This window comes from Gekko japonicus, unplaced genomic scaffold (genome assembly GCF_001447785.1).
Source record: "Gekko japonicus isolate JY-2015 unplaced genomic scaffold, Gekko_japonicus_V1.1 scaffold1039, whole genome shotgun sequence".
Classification (NCBI taxonomy): Eukaryota; Metazoa; Chordata; class Lepidosauria; order Squamata; family Gekkonidae; genus Gekko; species Gekko japonicus.
The window spans coordinates 349,207-371,522 of NW_015164218.1; the positions used below are offsets into that span (position 1 = coordinate 349,207).

General features: G+C 45.9%; 1 protein-coding gene across 1 annotated transcript in view; it reads left to right on the forward strand.

The window, feature by feature from the left end:
- The window catches only part of LASP1 (LIM and SH3 protein 1), a 62,467-nt gene extending 50,028 nt beyond the window's left edge, over positions 1-12,439 (forward strand). Inside the window, exons 4-7 of the mRNA XM_015408520.1 lie at positions 3,509-3,616; positions 9,563-9,737; positions 10,041-10,144; positions 11,257-12,439. Of these exons, the coding sequence (XP_015264006.1) occupies positions 3,509-3,616; positions 9,563-9,737; positions 10,041-10,144; positions 11,257-11,430 (561 nt within the window). The 3' untranslated portion in view covers positions 11,431-12,439. The remainder of the gene's footprint in view (positions 1-3,508; positions 3,617-9,562; positions 9,738-10,040; positions 10,145-11,256) is intronic.
- Positions 12,440-22,316: the final 9,877 nt, after the last annotated feature.

Here is a 22,316-nt window from a genome sequence, read left to right on the forward strand (position 1 = left end):
ACTTTGGAACATTGCCAGGAATGATCCGTCTGTTTACTAAAATCAAAATTGTGTAGGTTTCAGGGCCTGTTAACCTCACACTAGAGCTCTGTATTGGCGTACCCTACTTACTGAAGCCTCTCAAACGTTTGAGATCCAGGAAGCTGCTTGCAGCTGTGGCTGTCTCTCTCCTGTCTCTGAGAACAAGGCCCCCTGTCTTCTCCTCTGCTGGGTCTCAGTGGGAATGCCAGAATGGTTGTTTACAGCCAGTGGGCAGCCAATTTGAGGGCTTTGGTCCTTTCTCGAAGGGATTGGGTAGCTGAGTAAAGAATTATCTCTCTGCCAGAGCAACTTAAATTTAGCGTGGCGCAGAATCTTTCGTCAAAGAAGACATTTACATGCTATCATAGCTCTTGCTTGGACCATCATGACATCCATTGTTCTTATCTGTATATCTGATGTCATTGCCAAATGTAAAATTAATTTGGGTAGGGGACTTGGCTTGTATGTTTAAAATGAATATGCTGTCCTATGTCTGCTATAGTTTAGGTACTGTTAGGATGAGCTAGTCTTTGTGCAGTGATTAGACTCACAGTGGTCCTTACTCCATGGACCACGGAGAGCCACATTCTCAAATCCCATCAACCAAAAGAGCCACATGACTAGTACATGCCCTGCATATGGCCTCAAATGCACACAGACAGTAATATATAACTATAATATAACCCCTTTAATTACCAGAGAACCTCTGAGCATGTTGGGTTGTGTCTCTGCACTACTTTGCTTTATGGATTAGCATGTGGTGTGCCTCATTCTGCCACCACCTGATTCAGCTGCATGTGATGACCCAGCCTCATATAAAGGACCCATACAACTGTGCAACCAAAGATACAAACATCATGGACAAGTTGTGTTTCGTTTTCAAAATGAAGCAGTTCTATCTTGGGCCCATAGTAATGATGAGATTATTCCCATTTCTTTAAAAAGCTACCCGCTTTCCTGGAGCATGGGGTGGATGCCAGGTGCTCAGATGCCTCCTGAGCCATCGAGCAAGTATCACTGTATTAGAGGATCAGACTAGGACTTGGGAGGCAGAGTTCAAATTCTGACTCAACTGTGAAGCTCCCTGGATGACTTCAGGCCAATGATTCTCCTCTCAGCCCAGCCCTCTCCACAGGGCTGAAGATAACAATGAGAACAGTAAAATGAGGTATCCTTGAAGGAACAGCAGGATAAAAATGTGTTTATTTAGAACAGCTACATCCCATCTTTTCATGTGTGTGCTGAAGGTGGGTCACAGGGAAAAAGAAATAAAATACAAACTTAAACTAAATCAACAGAACACCTGAGGAAAAAACTAAAAAACTAGCTAGCTGTTAAAACCATGTGACTTGGGCAGATTTTTAGAATAGGAGATTCTTTTGTGTCCATGAACTAGTTTGGCAATCATAGGCTTTCCATTTCTGGGCTCATGAGATAACTTCTCAGTACTTTAGCAATTCACAAATATTGCTGGTCTGTCTCAATCTGACCCTTATGATCACATTAAAGGAGTTTCAAGGGGTAGCCCCAGGATTAAAGCTGTAGGCAAACTAATTGAAAGCAGGAGGGTATTTTAGAACAATTGGCTGGCCCACACAATAAATAGCAATCTTGTAGTTAAGGAGATAATAAAATCTGATGGTTCCTATGAAGTGGCAGTTTATTTAGCTAAAACACATGTGGGGGGCTATATTTGGCCCTTAAGCCTTGGCAGCTACAGAGCTCCATCAGTTTTGATGGCATCACAAAGATCATGGTGAACATGTTCAGACTTCTGCATGTGAGTTGGAGCACTTGAAAATGAAGTAGCAGGAAGAATGTAATGCTGTCTTCTGAGACTACACTAGCAAGGGGAAAGCATACAACAGTTCATTGATAGCGTCTTATGGTCTGGTCCTACATTTCATATGACAAAGAAGTGTGCGTTAGCAGGAACTAACAAATTTGCTTGCTGTGGTGACACACACAACACACAACACACACACCCCGCTGCCTTCTGAGCTAGGGTTGAAGGAAGGGGATTATACAGTTTATAGTTGCAATGCATTTTGGCCCTAGGGAATACAATGACTGTGGGGAGGGTCCTTCCTTGATCTCTCCAGTTCCAAGCTCGAGAGGGAAGTTGGGGTTCATCTGTGTTAGACTACATCTAGAAGCCATGACGAGCGCTTAGAAAGGGGAGCAAGAGATGTGAAAGCGTGGAAGAATGCATAGAAAAAAATTTCCCCAGAGACAATTTCAGTTTTTCCAGTGGAAAAATTAGAAGCTTTGAGACATCACAAGAAAAGGAGGGGAGGAAACGGCAATGAAATATTTTCTCTTTTAGAATGAACATAATGCTTTTTAAGGCAAAGTTTTTGCTTACTCAAAACATGTGGTTTGAAGACTTTTATGTAAGACAATCTTCATTGGACTAATTTCTGCACCATACTGAGATCAGTGTTGTAGTGCTTAGAGTGTTGGACTAGGACCTGGGACACCCAGGTGGGGAGCTCTAGCCACCCTGCCATAGAAACTTGCCGGTTGACCTTGGGCCAGTCACACGCTCTCCGCCTGAGCTACCTCACAGGGTTGCTGTGATGATAAAGTGGAGGAGGGGAGGAAGAGGTAACCTCTTTGGGTCCCCATTGTGGGGGAAAGTGGTGTATAAATAAAGTAAATAAAAATAATTTCCTTTGTATACTGTAGACATATAAAATGTACTTTCAAATATATTGTTTAAAAGCGACTGTCTCCACAATAAGCATTTGTTTTTTCCTCTCATATGACAAAAATTAAAGGAAGTTGGGACAGTGACTAATGCTGTTCATTTGATATTAAAAATAAATCAAAAAAACAACCGCACTTGCATAAATTCCAGAATTTGTGCTTAAAGAACAAAAATCCTAGCTCTCATCATTGCATCCCTGTTGAGGAACCCAGAGGTTCGCACAGAAGGAGCTTCTGTGTTTTTCTCATACGCCTCCTATCCTAGCAGACTAGCTAGCCCTGTTTTCTTGCCTGTCGCCCTCTTCCCTCAAAACATATTCCAAGCCAAAACACATGAACACCCCATGAGGTTAAGTCTAACATGATTTCTCAAAGCCTGACCCGACCTCACCTGAGCCTTTGTTCTTAAGCAAGCCCTGAAAATGTCAACAGCACAGGTTTGTCCTTATGAAACGGATGGATTTCATTGTGCTTTCATTGTGGTTGGTAGCAGGGCTTTAAAAAATTTTTTAACTGTCTGGCTAGATATTTGCTTCCAAAAAACAGAACACTGGGTGTTTGCCCTGTAACTCATTCACTTATTCCAACTCATCCTTATTGAATTCTAGGTGCTTCTGCCCCACCACAGTTGTGGATTCTGTTGCTATGGGGAATGGTGACCCACAATCCTCCCTCTCCATTCACCTCATACCTCTGGAGACTTGTATATGTTAATGGGGCTGCTGAAGCTGAGGAAGATGAGTTTCTCTCTGTTAATAATACTCTTTCGCTTGTGCAGGTTCGCTACAAGGAGGAGTTTGAAAAGAACAAAGGGAAGGGCTTCAGTGTGGTGGCTGATACCCCCGAATTGCAGCGAATCAAGAAGACTCAGGATCAAATCAGCAACGTAAGCTGTCCTGCATATGGCTTTCTGTGTACCTATACAGTTTATTACATGCAAAACTGCTTAAACTTGGCTTTCTCTCCCTCGGCTGCTGCAACTACTGCAACACATTGTCAGAATTGGTAGACTCCCATTAAATCATCCAATTTTGGCGAAAGAATAAGCTTGTATAACTTAATTCCCCACTTCGTCCTCCTGCCAGTAGGGGTGAGCAAACATTTTTAACAAAGGGGATGTGATGTTTGCCAGGAAATATGAGTTAGTTTTCCTACTGCAGTTTTTTTGGTTCAAGGACACATTAACTTCATGTTTGTTATCACAGACTAAGGCATGTTGTAAATTGCAGAACGTGGGGCAGAAGGCATGCTAGAGGCATGAGGAAGAGCTGACTAGAGCACCACTTTCTGACTGCTTATGAAGATTTGGAAAAAATGCCTCCATTTTTATCACGAGGGCTGGAAACTTTCTGCTGTTAAACTGGAGACCTTTTTGAGCCTGCTTTTGGCACTTAACTCTGGCAATGTAGTCTAGAAGATTTGCTCTGTATTCTTGTCGTCCGTCCCCCCCCCCCCCAATATGAATAATTTGCGGTATGGGTAAGCATTAAAATCTGAACTTTCTCAGAAGAGCTCAAGTCCGAGTGCTTGAGCATAATAGCATGTGATTTATGTCAGAATAGTGCATCATAAATGAGCCACATACAGTCTAGTTTGTGTCTGTAAAGATCCAGGAGGCCTGCTTCTCCTCCCATGGGGTGGCTGAGCAACTCTGTCTCAACTCTGCTGCGTGTCTCATGCCCAGAAACTACAGCCAATAACACACACATGCTCACCGATTTTAAAACTGCCTCCTGCTGTTGCCTTCGGTTGATTTCCCCTTGACCTCTGTTCTACTGCCAATTGTATGCAGCAGTTCTGGCAGCCAGGCACTGAGGGATTTGAACCCAGTGTCGGGGGTGGGGGGGGGGGGGGGGGGCTCACAGGTCTTTTTGCTGGAAGTTGTAATGGAGTGGGACAGGTGTGACGATGCCAGTTGTTAAGGACCCAGTGAGAGGAGGAGACAGAACTTGACTTCCTCTAGGATGTAGGGAGATGGCAAAACCAGACCAGAGTATGTCCTCAGCTTTTCCAGGGATAGTCACTGTTGTATGTTTCATCATGGAAAGTGCTTTGCAGCTCCTTTTCCCACAAGAGCTCTACAGGATAGGATTGTGTATGTGTGTCTGTGTATTTTCCCCAAGAGTGCCCAGTAAGCTTAATGGCTGATTAGAGATCTAAGCCTCAGTTTCTTGGGTCCAAATCCAGTACTTTGAATAGTGAAAGTGCCAATACAAATTATTGGAAAACAAGTGGAACAAAGTACTTAAATTCAACATTAGGCATGTTTCCCATTCTAAGGCACAAGTGTAAAATTACAAATTGGCTGGAACATAAATAATCAGATACATGGGTGTGCTTCACTCACCTCACCCCTGCTCTGGTTAAGAGCATTTAATTCCCATTTTATAGAGGGGAAACCAAGAATCCAAAAACGGTTGTTGTGTTAGTCTGTTGCTGTAAAAACAAGTATTGTGGCGCCTTAGAGATCAACAAATGTATTGTGACATTTGTGGATCAGAGTCCATTTCTTCAGAGGATGAAGTGGTCATGCATCCTATAACAGGCTCTGAGTTGTAAAAGTTTATGCCCCTAGCAAATGTGTTTGTTTGCAAGGGTAACTGCCACACGGCCTCTGAGTAAGCACTTGGCTAAACTGGGATTTGAACCCATGATCTCTAAGGCCAAGCAAGACTCGTTCCACTGGATCTCACTGACTTGGGCTGTGGTGATCACGCCAAGTGATGAAACCGTGGGGAGAAAGGGTTCCAGAATTGAGAGGTTAACAGGTATGAAAAATAAAAGTGTATAGAAGGGACAAAATGGTAACCATAGTGCAAGCTAGCAAAAAGAATTGGATATCCAAGACTCCAGTGAGTGAAAATATGTGGTGGCTTCTTTACATTCACTCAATATAACCCTAGCTGTCTAAAAAAAAAATCTCCTTGTGGCCTGTTGATCTGCCCTTAATCATTGGCTGTAGCCATTTGTGTGAGCTGGCACTCTGGGAGTTAATTCTGGGTGAGCCCAGCAGACCAAATTCCGTCTCACAGGGAGACCCTTCCCAGGCCCTCTGCCCTGTAGCCTTTTGCTCACCACGCTTGAGCTCTTTAATGGAGCAATTACCCTTTTGCTTTGCTGTTTCCCTCTTCAGTTACAAATTCCATTCAGTCCCCTCTTGACTGTAAGCCTCTGCAGGCTGATATTGAATGTTTGCCTTGGGAAAGGGGCTCTCCGATCATGACTTGGTATAACTCAGTTTGCCCTAGTTTCCTTGGCGAAATCTCCGGAGCAGCATAGGCACACCAGTGGGTGGGTAGTAGGGGAGATCCATCTTCTGACTCATTCCGCCTTCATATTGGTTATACTCAGTAACCTGGAACCTTAAAAAGGGGATTCTCCATCACCTGTTACAGGAAAGGAGAGAGAGTGCACCACTAAATAAGGGGACACCTAAGCAGAACTATGTGTGTTCCTTTGTGGGTGCAAAGATGAGCTTGAACAATGTGAGCAGTTGTTTGTTGATGCTTCAGGAGCCAGAGGGCAAAAGTGGAGATCTGGCAGGATTTGCGGTAGTCTGAGAGAGCACCGTTGAGCTTGACTCAACCCTTTCCTAAGCTACCAGAAGCAGAATAAATTATGCACTGCAAAGACATAAGATTCCAACTTTCAGATTGTACCTCATAGCTCAGGGGTGTCGAACTCATTTGTTATGAGGGCCGGATCTGACATAAATGAGACCTTGTTGGGCCAGGCCATGTGTGTCATAAAATGTAATGCCAGGTAGTGGAGTTATAAACTTTATAAAGGACACAAACACACACACATATTTTTGAAAACTTAAAATAAAACATGCTTAAAATATTAGCACTCTTACAATATTTTGTTTAACAGTCTCTGATAACTGACACCTCTTGCTCTGAACTATTGCATTAAAATCTGGAGACAGTGTGCTGTAGCAATCTTGAGTATGCTGTTCAGGTGTTGTTCAGGTGTTTATCTGTACGTTGCAAACCTACTTTTGATTCATTACAGAAATCTCATGGTCAAGGTTCTGAGCCTAAGGGGAAAACATGAAATGGCTGGGCATTGCAAGCTTTTGTCACATATGTCGCTTCGTGTGCTGGTCAAGTACATGTGAAGGCACCATGACACAGACTGAGAGCTATGTGTTTGTCTACAAAACTATAGTCTTCCCCAGAGAAATAACTACAACTCCTATAAGCCAGTGCAAGAATAGAGAGACAGCACAAGACACTGCAAGTATAGAGAGATGACAATGTATAGTGGTCAGTATCAGCCCACTATTTGGGAAGTCTAAATTCAGAATCCCCAGTCTGCAAAAGAAATATGCTGGGTGAACTTGGTCTCTCAGCCTAATCCACCTCACTGGCCTTTTGTTATTCCTCATCTAAATAGTTCACATGGCTTTCCTACTGAGAAAGACTGGATCATGAGGGCATGAATGCAGTGAGAGAGAGGAGGGGAACCCAATTGCATCCAGGAGAGCCCTGGCATAATGAGCCTAACAAAACTCTCTTCCTCTCTTTTCCTCCCCCCGTAGCAAGGCAAAAAGCTCATACCTTGAATAAAGCTTTGTTGGTCTTAAAGGTGCTTTGTAGCTCTTCTGTTCGACTGAGGGAACTGGGCAAAGTAAGCTCTTTCCCTTTCCCTCCCACCCCCTCTCTTCCTCCCCAGGGGATGAGGAGGGGAAGGAGCCTCATCCAATGGAAGAAAAAGAAGCGCTTGCCCTTTCCCTCCCTCCCCCCCTTCCTTCCCAAGGAAGGAGCCTCAGCCAATGGAAGGAAGAAAGGCTTTGCTCTGTAGCTCCTGTGTGATTGAGAGACCCTACCAAAACAAACTGTGACACAGAAGGAAGCAAGAGAGAAGGAGAAGGAAGCAGACAACAGCCAGTTGCTCGCGAGCCGCATACAAGCCCTGTGGGGGCTGGATCCAGCCCATTTTGTAGATTCTTTTCTACCATCCTTGCCTCTCTCCTCCTGTCACAGGGTGGTTGTGAGGACTGGTGGTCACTATTCATATAGAGCTGTTGGGAAAACTGAGTGTAAAGGATGATGGCTAGGACAAGATTCACCCAAGGGTAGGGAGATATGCTACGGTCTTGAGCAGTGTTCCCTCTAAACCCCCCCCCCCCACTGAGTGGAGCATTTCACATCCTGAGCAGAATATAACTGCTGTAATCTTTAAATGGGCAATGGGCAGTGCAAGACCCTCTGCGGCTCCAGGTTGTTGCTGAGCAGGGCTTCCTGTGTCAATGAGTGGCTGGGAACACTGGTCTTGAGCCCAGCACTCCCCTGTTCAGTGCCTTCCCTTATCTGAATTCCCATATACCTGCATAGACACAGCATGCCCTCAATTCTGTTTCACCTACCTTGTCACACTCCAGGTGATGCATTGCCTCATCCTAAGGTTCAGGGGTATAATGACAGAAACGTACCTGGGTTGTTTAGCAGAGCTGTTATTACAGAGGGCTGAATCTTTTCTTTAATAACATAAGGCAAACTTTTCTGTGATGGAACGTGATTGTAGATGGAGGGAGGTTACCAATAGCAACCTGGGTTTGTCTGTGCATGGATTCTGTCCCTCTTTCTAAAGCTGGAATGTAGCATGGCTATGTTCTGAGAAATGTGGCTTTCAACACTGAGCATTACTTTTTACACTTGTAGCCATACTGCAGTTGCAAATTCCAGTAGCAACTTCCCGTATGCAGATGGGCCTGGTTCTGGTAGGTGCCACAGCATGGGGAATGAGGAGCTCCTGCCCCCCGCCACATTGTTTTCGGCCACCAAAATGACCCAGGAGGCTGCAGGGGCACATATTTGCCTTGCCAACCTGCACATGCCGGTTTCCGACAGAGCGAATAATCCCCCTCTCCCAGCTGCTGCCCTCCTTTTGTTTCAGCTCCTGAAAAGTGTCGGTTTTTGACGTGCAATGAACAAACATCTGTCTAAAAGCATCTTTCCAAAATTTTGTTTGAAGCAATTTGTGTTCTTGGCTACAGGCTAGAAAAGGGCAGCCCAGACGTCTGAAGGGAGGGATTGACTGGCACTGGATTTTGCAGTATGTGCCAAGCTATTCTCCCCCCCCCCACACACACACCCATTCCCCGCCAGAATGGGGGAGATGGTGACAGTCCTCCTAACATGGCACTGCTATGGTTCTCTGCTGCCACCTGCTGGTGTGCATGCTGCATTTCAGTACCCTCTCAGTTTTGAATGAAGGGAAGAAGAGTTTCAGAGTGAGCGAGACAGGGTTCAGGTTAATAGGGCACAGCCTATATTTGTTCAACCTCCCAGCCTTTGGATTGTTATTTGGTCACTTGTCTGCAGCTTCTAATGACTGTCAGCACAATGATCTCAACCACGGAGTTTCATCTGGATCAGGGTGAGGGCAGAAGATGATGTAGCCAATTAGCACTCTGCCTCTATTCTTCCCTTCTTGGGCCAAGTGATTGAGAGAGCAGTAACACGTCACCAACTCTAGGTGGCCTTGGGTAATTCATCTGCTCTGGTTTTCAGTCTGACTTCAGACCAGGCTGTGGGATGGAGTTGGCCCTGCTGGCTTTCGTTAAAGACCTCCATCTGAACGTAGACAAAGGCCAGGCCTCTTTGTTGCTGCTATTTGATGTTTATTTGCTGTCTTTGATACAGTAGACCATGCCATCTTGTTGAGGCTCTTGGAGGCAGAAGTAGGCATCTCAGGGGGTTGTGCGCTGCACTGGGTCAAATCATTCCTCGCTGACCAAACTCAAAGACTTGCCATTGGAGACCGGTTATCAGCTCTAATGTTATTTCCTATTGTTCTAATGTTATCTCCTGTCCTTCCTCTGTAGATAAAGTATCATGAAGAATTTGAAAAGAGCCGGATGGGCACACCTGGTGGGGAAGGAGGGGAACTGGAGCGTCGCAACTCCCAGGAGGGCGCCAACTACAGGAGGCCAGCAGAGCAGCAGCAGCAGCAGCAGCCACCACACCAGCAGCCCCACCACATCCAACCAAGTACCCCTGGTAAATGAGCTGGGGTCATTCTTGAGCTGAGGGAGGGGGGGGGACCCTTGCAGCAATTGTTGAATAGCTGGGTCGACTTGTGGCCTCCGTTAACTCCCCAAGAACCAAGTCTCTGTTGCCTGTGTAGGTTCTTCTTGGAATGGTTGGAACAGTTCTATGGCTGAGGCCATTCAGAGCAGAAGACCCAACAGAATTTTTGTCTCAGGTGGAAGCTGGAATTCTGTATTGGGTTCTAGGGCATGCATTGCCCTGCAATCCCATCAATCACCAAGAGTTGGCTGACTGTTTTCTTGTCTTCCCCAGTGTACCACCACCAGCCACCACAACAAGCAGCATCTCAGTCCTATGGCTACAAGGAGCCAGCAGCACCTGTCTCTGTACAGCGCAATGCCCCATCCGGAGGAGGGGTGAGTGCAACTCAGGGGGAATCAGGGAACCGAGGGCTAGCTACCCTTTTTTGTGGCCAGGGAAGCGGATCGGATCGTTTTAATGACATCTTGCCTATTGTGAGTGTCTCCTTGCTTGCATGGAGATGTGCATGGTGTTAATGGGTTTTCACAAGAGCACACAGAAGGTTCAGACGAGGAAATACAATTCTTTAATAATTTTCTAATCTTGTGGAGGAGAGGAAGATCCCTTCAAAGTAAATCACCTGACTCCAGGAACACACCACGCAGCCACACAGACAATGTGAGGTGTATATGCAAAGCACATTGGTGGCATTGAATGCACACGGTGATTTGCATTTAAAATCCAGGTGGGGGGCAACCCCCCCCCATGAAAACAGAGTCTGAAAGATGGTGTCATCCTGCTCTTAGCTCCCCATAGAGTCCATGGTTGCATTGAAATTTGGGCCACAGTCTAAGGCCATCTCTGCCTTTAGTGCCAGCCTTGGTCCCATTGGCTGTGACAATAAAGTCCCCCCAAGTCCAGTCCTGTTCCCTGGCCAAAGTCTGCCTCCACATCATCCCATAGGTCCCAGGTCACAGTGTGCCATTATGGTAGCATAGCACCAGATTAGCTATGGATTTAATGGCTTTCCTTTCGTCTTCGTCGCCCACTGGTAGTTTGATTGAAGCATAATGTGTTACTGAAGTGGCGGGGAGTGTTATGAGTCAAAAAGTCCCATTCATCATTGCTTGTGGTGGCTGCCAGTGCCCAGAGACAGTTCTTAGAAACTGTTCTTTTATTTATGTCTGAAGTAGCTACTCCTATCCAGTAGAACTAGATGTCAATTATTGGCTGCTACCATTTCTGTGATTCAGTACCTCCAGCGCCAGTCAGGGCAGAGGCAGGAGATTACCTTCCACGTCCCCCTGATACTTTGGTCACTGGCAGACCATGGCCCTTTCCCCCGATTCTTAACTGCCTCCGTGTACGAACTGCACTCCCTGGAACCAGGCCCAACTTGAGCAGCATTAGTCTGCGTTTGCTTTTGCTTTTCACGCAACACCTGTGGGGATCCCTGAGCACTGATCTGTCTCTTCTCCTCCCTACGCCCTCTACCCTAAAACCTCAGAAGCGGTTCCGTGCGGTCTACGATTACAACGCGGCAGATGAGGACGAGGTCTCCTTCCAGGACGGTGACACAATCATCAACGTGCAGCAGATCGATGACGGCTGGATGTACGGCACCGTTGAGCGGACCGGCGACACAGGCATGCTTCCCGCCAACTACGTGGAGGCTATATGAGCCTTGCTTGGGTGCCGCCCTGGAAGCAAGCAGGGGGAAGGGCTCTCATCGTGTGCTTCTCGTTCCATTATCCCTTCTCTGCTGTCTCTTGTCACACATCGGTTACTTTGTTCTGAGCCTCTGGCATGGCCATTTTTTTATTCTTCTGCCAACATAGCCTTGTTTTGGAGGCATTTGACATTGGGGTGTCTCTCTCTCTTGCTGTTTTTCAAACTATCCTTGTAAAACTTTTTTTTAAAAGACCAGCTGTCCTTCCATCCCCTCTCTCTGCTTTCATGGGACTTGGCACTGTGCTCTCCTCCCTCCCCCGGGACCTGCCATTTTGGGAAGTGATTTGAATTCTGAATTAAGTGAGCCTGATCTAACCAAACTTCTACATGGGAATAGGAACAAGGGAGGCCTAAGGGGAACAAACCCGGTGCCATATTTGCTTTTAGGGCTGTAGGGCCTTGAGTAACTTGGGGAGAGCCTCTGACCAATTTTCCTCTAGAAAAATTTGCCCCAGGGCTATTGTTTGCATGTGAACCTTGACTCCCCTGTCTTCCTTTCTATAACATTTTAAATATCAGCTTGACAAAAATCAAAGAGAAAACACATACTTCACTTTAACGCCTTTGGTGGAACCATCTTCTATTGCTTGCTTGTACAAAACAGCATATCTGTAATGTCTACAAGGAAGTTGAAGGCCAGTTTTAAGTGCTGAATGTGAAGGATGGCAGGAGAGAGTTTCGGAGAAGGAAAGGGGTGACTTGTAGCAAACACACCCCAGCATTGGCTCGGGATGCCAGGGCTAAGCAAGAGCGGGTGTCTACTTTGGCAGGGTTGGGAGAGAGTTGCACTCACTGGCATTCCTGTGAAAGGATAAGCAGTCTGGAGCAGAAAGGGCCCTGGGCTTCCAGTGTAGCGTAAGATCTTACCAATCAGGAGGACCAGTTTGCACAGCTCCCCTTTGGTGCTCTACCTCTGGGCTGGAGGAAGCATGAGGGAGGGACAGCGATATTCCAAATGCTTACTGCCCCCTCTCCCCAAACAGCTTTAGAATGACTTTTGAGCCAGCCTATGCAAGAATCACCCAGCTAACGATGCATACAGCCACCTCTCTTAAAGCCTCTGGTGCTTGTGTGTATCACATACATGCTTCCCCCCCCCCATGACCTGAATTCTGTTGGCACCTAAGATGTAAAGACAGGCAGGCACTTCCCTAAATAGCCATTTTACCCGTAGCAGCCCCTTTCTTTCTTAGGCAAGAAGAGCCACACTTGGCAATGCTGTCTTTGGGACCAATTCACCTTCTTCTGTCGGTGTTGTTCGTGGGGATCCACCAAAGGTTGATGGAGCACTTTTCCCGTGAACCCAAGAGGCAGACCAGTAGACGACAGCATCTCCCTCTCTTGTACCTTTTCTGAGCCAGACAATGTTTACAGCCCTCTCTCTTCTCTCCGCTGCCCTCCAGCCAGCCTGGCAATTTGGATGAAAGGGTCAGGGGAGCACATATACCTTACCTTGCACTAGAAATATACCTCTTACCGTCTCTTTAGTACTTAGCTGGCAAGTGCTGTTGCTGGCTTGGGGTAGCATCATGGACCAAAAGCAACTTGTGCTCATGTGAGAATGGCAGGGAACTTCTCTAACTGGAACCTTATGAGGTGGTGTGTGCGTGCATGAGAGTGTGCAGGTAGGAAAGCGGGGGGGGGGGGGGGCAGGGACGCTGCCATTCCCCAGATCACTAGATCCTTGAAAGTCTCCATTCTGTGCTCGTAGTGGCTTTTTGCACTGCGTTTTAAAGATTGGCAGTGACTTTCCAAAATCACTCCTGTGTTGGCCAAGAAGGACAAATTCTGCCTGAAAAGTAATGCACAAACTGCTCCTCTGCAGGACCACATTCCTCTGGAAGTGGCTTGGCAGTTCATGGATCTGACAGCTGAGCTATTTCCATAGGGGTTGTGGAGCTAATGCCTCTTCCGTGTTTGCAAGTGATGTCTGCAAATCGCTGCCCATATGGAAGGGACCTGTGGGGAATCCCTGTGTCTTAAATGTAACCCACCAAGTCAGAGTGAATGGCTGCCTCTTGTGACCGTGTGGGTCTCTGGAAGTGAGCGTCTGAAATCTGCTTTTTAAAGGCTGCCTTTCAAAGGTATATTCAAGGGGAGGTGTTTGGGTCCACTGAACTTCCTCCAGTTTTTAGGTGTTCAATCTAATACCTCTCCAGAAAGCTGGAACACACAAGGACCAAACTGAAACTTGCATTGACTGCACAGATTCTCTGCCATTCCACAGCTTCTTGCATGCTACGTGCTCATTATCTGCTTTTCCCTTCCCCCTTTCTGTGCCCAAAGGCACATCAAGGGTTAGCATCCCGTATATGACCCCTACTTTTTCTGTGGACCTCAGTGCAAAGAAAATAAATGTTGTTAATAGTACAAAGCATCCACTTTGTCTCTTAGCAAGAGGAGTGAAAATTAGAGCAGAGCATTCTCCCTTGGTTTCTAGGCCCCCTCCCTAGAGTTGAAAGCAACAAGATGCTTTTCGTTTCGTTCCTCCAGAGGTTTTCCTGCATCTCTTTGTACCTGGGAAGGAATCCCAGTGTGTTGCCTTCTAACATCACCCGACAGGAGAGTTTTAAACATTTGTCTGGATCCCTGCAGCTACTGAATTATTAACTTCCCACGCACCCCAACTTGCAGATCTTAGCCGGCAGAAATAGTTACCAAATCGTAACGGTTGTGGAAGCACAAATGGTTTTTGAATAGGTTTTCCCCTACTTCCCCCCATAGACTTTGCACTAGTGAGAAATGTGCTAGAAGGAGGGCACTTTCAGTCTCCTCCCCACCAGATCTGTACCCCTAAAGGGAAATAATGTGTTTGATGCAGAGAAAGTAGCAGCAGTGGCTTTTTTGACTTTTTGGAGATCTGCAGGTGTCTGGGGACCTTCTAGCCTTGGAGGTGACCTTTCTCAAGGTGCCAACAAGAGTGACTCAGTTGGGAAGGGGACAGGGGAGTCACATCCTTGGTGCTAAGACAGAAGCACAAGCTTAGCAGTGGCTGTTTCCTTTGTAGCTAGTTAGGATGAGGCAAAATCATGTATAGACAATCCTTGAGGACAGCTTTTTTTTCTCACGAGGAAGATGCAAAATATCATAATGTGAATAAATATTTTTAGAGGACCAAATAAAATTACAATATTCACCTTTTTTTTTTTACTCTCCTAGCTTTTTCACTCCTGCTGTGGAAGAAAGTTTTTCACTGCTTGATTTATTTTTCTGCCTTCTTTGACTTATGCACTTTTGCGTTTTTATTTTTTTCCAATAGCTGAAAAGTACCTAAACCTGTATTTAAATAAATAAAATGTTTTTAAAAGCCAACAAAAACAGCTAAGTCGCATCCGTGTAGCCATTTTTATTCACGTAAAGTCTGTACATCTTGGCTTTCTGAGCTAGATTTCAGTGTCTATTAGAATGATTCTTTTTAAAAAATCGGTTTGAGTATATTTTGGGGTTTTCATCTGTTGTCTGTATGTTTTTCTTCTTTACGGGCTTGCATGCCCTCTCCAAAAGTCATCTGGGCCTTTTTCAGTGGCACCATAGAATCAGTCATAATTCCAGCTCTCTTCTGGTTTATGCCAATTTGAAAATAAAAGTATAATTTTTACCTGCTGACTGATTTTGGTCTTCATTGACTGTTTTGTTTTCCCCTCTTCTAGAAATTAATAAGTTAAATTCATTACATTCTAAGAGGAGGCCTGTCTCTCCGTGCCATCTGGGATAGTGACTTTGATCTTCTAGCCTCTGTTTTGATTGCATATCCAAAGGCTGATCCTTGTGGAGCTTCTGTGAACTGAGATAGCCGTGATGCCTTCAGTCTGCCCTTGAATCCTCAGACAAGTGGTCCTGCCAGTAACAGGACAATGTCTGATATCTGAGTAGAGTTGCCAGCTCTGGGTTGGGGAATACCTGGAGATTTGGAGGGTGGAAAGGGCGGGGTTTGGGGAAGGGAGGAACCTCAGCAATGTACAATGCCACAGAGTCCACCCTCCAAAGCAGCCCTTTTCTCCAAGGGAACTTATCTCTGTCAGCTGGAGATCAGTTGTAAAAGCAGGAGATCCCCAGGCCCCACCCAGAGGTTGAAATAACAAAACTAACATTGTGTGAATGTTGTTGCCAATGTAAAACATATAGTAGTCAAACTTTAGAATTTTTTGTACTTCTGTTTCCATCAACAAATATAAAACACTGTATTCAAAGGAATATTTTTGTATACAGAATATCAATTACATAAATAATTTTTCTTTCAAGGATAACACGTGATTATAACGAAAGTTGAAATCTTGAAAACAGCCAAAAAACGGCAAACAATCTAGAGGTCTCTGAAGACAGCAAAAGAACTGTAAGACTGTGAGAACTGGTGTAACCTTGTTTTTGATGCCTTCTTGAGGTCTTACAGCCTCAAAATAGAATGCCTATCATGTTCAATCTGTTGTTATACAATCAACAGGTTCCACATATTTTCATCAGATACAGCTATTTCATAATAGAGGGAATTGCCAGCGTTTCATAAACATGGCACACAGCCTAACAAGGTTAACAGCTGGCAAGATTCTGTCCAGAAGTACAAAAAAAATGTACAGTTTGACGACTATATGTTTTACATTGGCAACAACATTCACACAAGTTTTTTTATTCCAATCTTCACACTGTGGTCCTTCTGTTTGATCGCCACTCGGAGGTTGGCAAGCCTGTATTCAAAGTCGGATTGAGTGAGGTGTTCCCTTTGAAAAGGCAGACTCCATTAACTGCCCAGGATCCTGGGTTAGATCCTATCCCTTCTGACAAGTGAGGAATTGATCGTCAAAGGAAGGTCACCTCGCACAGAAAGAAGATTCTTCACTTAGCGGAAAGGAGCCAACCCCTTATAGCCAGATCTTTTTTCCTCGTCATCCTGGATATCTTACTGAGAAGTATATTCTGCTCTATCCCATGGGCTCTGAGAAGAAAGCCTGTGGTGAGGCTGAAAGATGGAGGGTTGTATTTGTCAAAGTATCTTCTAGTGGAACAGGTGGAGCTTTTTCTAGGTGGGACTGAGGAAAAAAGGGGTGCCACTTATCCAAAAGTTCCTCTGTGGCAGTAACTACAGCACAGTGAGGAACACAAATGAGGCACCTTGAGGCTCAGAGGGATGGTTATGCATTGGTTAGGAGTTGCAGCTCTTCAGCTGATGTGCTTGGAAGCTCCCAGGATACCAGAGAGCAACAAAAAGAGTTTGAGGGGCAAAAGAGCAAAGGGGAAGACTCTTGCCTGCCAGAACTGAGGTGGTGAGGCTGCTTGGTCCATGGATGGAGGCCAAAATGCAAAGCACAAGGTGGGGGGGGGGCACACACATTCAGCTGGACTAAAGGCACTCAACCCCCCCATAACTGAGTAACTCAGCAATGCCAGATAAGATGTTACCAGGGTGACATCCAGCTAATCTCTATCTGGAACATTTTACTTGTACCAAGTTGAGCTTTAAAAATTCAACGAAAAGTTTCTGAAGTTAAATTAAAGATGAGGGACTTCTAATTTAGAAGTTTTAATTTTAGGCTAGATGCTTCATGAATAGATTATACACTTTGCTACCCTTAGTAACAGAAAAGAGCAAGAATCCAGTAGCGCCTTAAAGACTAACAAAAACTTGTGGCAGGAGATGAGCTTTCGTGAGTCACTGCAGCGAGCAGTGAGTCACGAAAGCTCATACCCTGCCACAGGTTTTGTCAGTCTTTAAGGTGCTACTAGATTCCTGCTCTTTTCTACTGCTACAGACAGACAAACACGGCCCCCCTTGTAAGACAGCAATGAATTGAATTGTCATGCAGATATCGGACCCCTGTACTGTGGGAATACAGTGATACAGTGTCCCTTTCTTCGTTCTAATTTGAAGCAGCTTTTGTCCCATATTAGAGGCTCCCAATGGAGACTGTGCAGCCCTTTTTCCTGTGCCCGGGCAGAGGGAGATCCTATGCTCTCACTTGGCTCTTCCCTGCTATGCAGTCAGAGTATCCAAAAAGAAGGTTCCCCCCCCCCCATGGATCTCAAAGGTGTGGCCAGCAAGGCTGCAGAAAAAGCAGGAAAACACTTTTGGGGGTACAGAATGGGGTGGCCATGGTGGCCATAACTTGAAGCTAGTAGTTTGCTTTCAGTATCTAAACGTTCAAATTTACTGTAAGCTGAGTAAGTGTGAAAGAGATTGACTCATTTATTTACCTCTTTTAATACCCCATCCTTTTCCTCAATGGGGACTCAAAGCAGCGTACGTTGTGTTCTCTTCCATTTCGTCCTCTCAACTTGTGAGGTGGATTTAGGCAGAGTGTAACTGGCCCAAGATCACCCAGCAAGCTCTTCCATGCCCAGGTGAGGATTCGAACCTGCGTCTTCTAGATCCTAATCTGACACTCTAGCCACTCCACCATGCTGCTCCTTGGCACAGCCCACAGCTGTGAGGAGCTGCACAGAGATGCATCTGGGCAACAGAAAATGAGTGGACCAGCTTTAACAAAGCTACGGAGCAAATTAAAGGAGTGAGGAACAGGAAGCAGCTGTGGACATGGACAGAACCCTGTGTAAGCTTTTGGAAGGGACACTTGGATATAAACCCACCTTGACCTGTGCAGAAACTTTTCTGTGTCCCACCACGGCAAGTTAATCTGTTTTTCATAGCAATTACAGCTGATGCTGTGGTGGCTTCTCCTCTAGTCTTTGAATAAAATAGCTGCTGTGGGGATTGGAGGGGGGGGTACCCCGGAAGGATCCCCTGATTCCCTCCCCACCTTTGCCCCTTCTACCAAAGGGAATCCCGTTAAATTGTCTGTGTCTATTTCAGCAATCAATTTATTTTGTGAAGTTCAGACACTGGTAGTTATTTCTGTATGGCCATGGTTTCAGTTTCTGTGTTTTACTGGCCATCTCTTCATTGGTCAAAATGAGTGTGATCTGACACCAGCCAACTTTTCTGATGGTGAAAAAGAAAGGATTGAGGTTCCCTCGGATCATATAACCTGCATGGACAAAAGCCATGTGGGGCAGCAGTTATAGGGAGGAGGAGACCTGAGCAAGATTGAGCGAAAATGCTGGCTGGATCCAGCCCAGAGAGTTTATCTGCTGACGAACGTATCCTTACCATTCTGCTCAGCTGAGAACAGAACCTTCTCTGGAGGAAGGGTCTCTTCTGTTGTGGTGGATACAACACAAGACTGAGAGGATCAGAAAAGGCCTTTGGTGATGGCGAGAGGTGAAAGTCTGAAGATTCCAAGCATGTCAGATCCTCCACATGGTCAAGACAGCCTGATCCCATGCTGTAATGTTTCTCACCTAAGCTTTGCTCCTGTCCTTTCTACTGGTTTTGGTTGAAAGCTGAGCGCCGAAGAATAGATGCTTTTGACTTATGGTGCTGGAGAAGACTCTTGAGAGTCCCTTGGACTGCAAGGAGATCAAATCAGTCAGTCCTAAAAGGAATCAACCCTGACTGTTCCCTGGAAGACCAGATAATGAAACTGAAGCTCAAATACTTTGGCCACCAAATGAGAAGGGAGCACTCACTGGAGAAGACCCTGATGCTGGGAAAGATTGAAGGTCAAAAGAGACGGGGACGGCAAAGGATGAGATGGTTAGACAGTGTCATAGATGCAACGAACATGAAATTAAGCAAACTCCAGAGGACGGTGGAAGACAGGAGGGTCTGGCATGGTGTGGTCTATGGGGGGTCGCAAAGAGTCGGACTCGACTGTGCAACTGAACAACAACAAAAAGTGTTTCCCTGGGAGCATTGAGACTCGGGAGTCAATTTGATATGGAACCTGTTAGAAGATCAAGTGTAATCCTACTATTTTCAGTTCATCGCTGCCTTTTCCCCATCCCCCCCACCCCCGGCCTTTAAATCTAAGTCAATCCTGGATTTAACTCTCTTTTGGGAATGACTGGACTCTTTTCTATTGTCAAATATCCTTTGCAAACGTGTTAGAAGGCCCTTTAAATACTATTGTCACATAACAGCATTTTTCATTTGTAAAGTGTTTATTATATTGTATCCACCACAACACCTTAAGCACCCTCTGCAATGGAATATTCTTCATTATAGAGCAGAATGGAGTATGATTCACCTGAGGCTGACACCAGTGTGCTCCCAAGTAACCACTCCAAAAGAGAGTTAAAATGCATCTGATGAACCTAATCTCCCTTAACCCTGGTGCTAGAAACCAGCACATACAAGGAGGCCTTGAAATTTTCCTGGAACATGCACAGGTTTGGGGACAGACATTTCTCCAGGATAGGCCATTCTGTTGACTGTAGATTTAACTGTAGAAGTCAAAACTGACTTATGGAGACCCCTGGTGGGGTTTTCAAGGCAAGAGACGTTCAGAGGCGGTTTGCCATTGCCTGCCTCTGTGTCACATCCCTGGTATTCCTTGGGAGTCTCCCATCCAAATACAAGCCAGGGCTGATCCTGCTTAGCTTCTGAGATCTGACAAGATCAGACTAGCCTGAGCTATCCAGGTCAGGGTGTAGATTGATTATTGATCTCAAAAGGTTGTCTAGTGAGGCTATCCAACAGCCAATTAAGTAGAGGGGCTAGTCTGTTACTAGGACAGGAGAATCTGGGTTCAAACCCCTATTCAGCCATAACACTCATGGTGTACGATTGCTTTCCCAGCCTGCTTCACAGGGCTATTGTGAGGGTAAATCAGAGGTGGGGAGAACCGCATACACCGCTTTGGATCCTGAACTTCTTCCACATGTGGCATTTAAGGGAACATCTTATGACCTCCGTACAAGAATGGTTTATGATTGAAACAGAACTTTAAATGTTTTATCTGAACCAAAGGTAGTGCTCAGCAACTATAATTAGTGCATTTTTACAGGGGGCAGTTCCAGTCAGTTGAAACTAATATATCCGTTGAATGAATCTCTTTGTCTAATAGGAGCAATCTAGAATGCTTACATTGCATTGGAATTGTAAAGCTGGAAAGGGCCAAAAGCCATCTCCCCCCATCCCCCTGCCAATCACTCTGCAGTCCAAAATGCTCTCTACTACAGGCAAAGATCTCTGGTGGTGGTCAAAAGCACTGTCCAGTTGCAGCCAATTTATGGCCACCCATAGAGCTTTAAAGGCAAGAGACATTCAGAGATGGTTTGCCATTAACGACCACTCCAACAGCCCTGGACTTTCTTGGTGGTTCCCCACCCAAATACTAACCAGGGTTGACCCTGCTTAGCCAGTTTGGTGTAGGCTGGTGTAGTGGTTAGGAGCGTGGACTTTAATCTGGGAGAACCAGGTTTGATTCCCCACTCCTTGTCAGAACCCACAGCCAACAACGTACTACACGCTTTCAGGAAAGGGAATACTTTTATTGAAGAGCTATAGATGCATTTAGTCACTGTTAAGAATGGCAGTTGCCCCTTGGACATAATAATATATAGGGTATTTGTATGCACCCCCCACTGCGCTGGCCAATTAGGCACCCTCCCGCGTGCGGGATAAAGCTTGCAAACTGTTTCTAGCCGAAGCTGGGAACTCGTATTCTCCCACGGCTCCCTGGAAAATGCAGACACTACAACCCCCACCTGCACATCTTTACAGATAAGCGTTTCAGCGTGAAGCACAGAAAGGAATGCAAGAGCAATTACACTGACGCTGTCTGACCATCCCAACCCCCATGGCAGCATAGCTGACACTCCTCCACATGGAGCTGCTGGTGTGACCTTGGATCATTTACAAGAACTTTGACATGGTCTCTGTGCTTTACACCCATGGGATCTAGTGCGCACGCGCTGGATCAATCGGTGCTGTAGCAAGCTCTTTTAACGGATTTTCGTGCCCAGTCCCTTGGGCATGTGCAGGAACCCCACCGCGCATGCCCAGAGGGGTGGGCACAGACATCCCGCCAATTCCTTTCTTACCGCTGCGTTGTGTAGACCTCTTCTTCGTCGGTCTGATCGGTTCGCTGTTAGCTCAACCTCACAGCTCTTAGGAATTATTTCCAAACTTCTCTTACTTTATTTTTTGTTTGTTTTTTCTTCAAAAACAATTAAAAAATTTTTTGGGCTTTCGGTTGAGGGGAGTTTACCTCAGGCCTTCAGGCTATTTTTCCCTCAGTTTATTCTTTTTCTTCGTTGTTCTTTCAAAAAAACTTTTTAAAAGTGGGGAAGTGGGGGTTTTTCAACAGATGCAAGGGTTGCGGCAGCAAACTTGCTCCTCCTGACTGTCATACCCTCTGCATTTTTTGCCTCGGAGAGTCTCACCAGCCAGAGTCCTGTCGTCACTGTGCGCGTTTCTCCAATCAAATGTGAAAAAACCGTGCTGTGCGTCTTAAAGTGGTGCTGCTTGAATCGGCCCTTGCTCCTGCCTCAGCGATGGAGGAGAGACCGTCTATATCGACAGCTCCGGCATCGAGGCCTGCCTCCGATGTCGACCACCCGACGCCGAAGCTCCCGACATCGAAGGCACAATTGTCCGCTTCCACGCCAGTCAAAAAGAAGGCTAAGGCAAGTAAGGATCATAAGTCCGCTAAGAAGGGCACCACCAAGCCCCTGAAGGCAGCGAAGAAGGGGAAGGAAGCGGTGTCTGCACTGGGTGATGCCCCTAAAGTGCCTCCCGCTCCAACAGCAGTATCGATATCGGAGGCCCAAGTCCCTCCACCGATACCGACCATCCATGTTTTGGACTCCCCTGTCCACCAAATGGAGCGTCCTTACTCCGACATCGAATCAGTAGAGCTCCTAAGTCATCAAATGGATGCAGAGCCTTCTCCGTCTCCTTCCCCATCGTCGACATCGACGGTATCGGAAGCTCCCAAGATCAATCCACATCGGCACCAATATACTTCATGCGACACGCAGTGTCACCCTCCACGTCTGCAA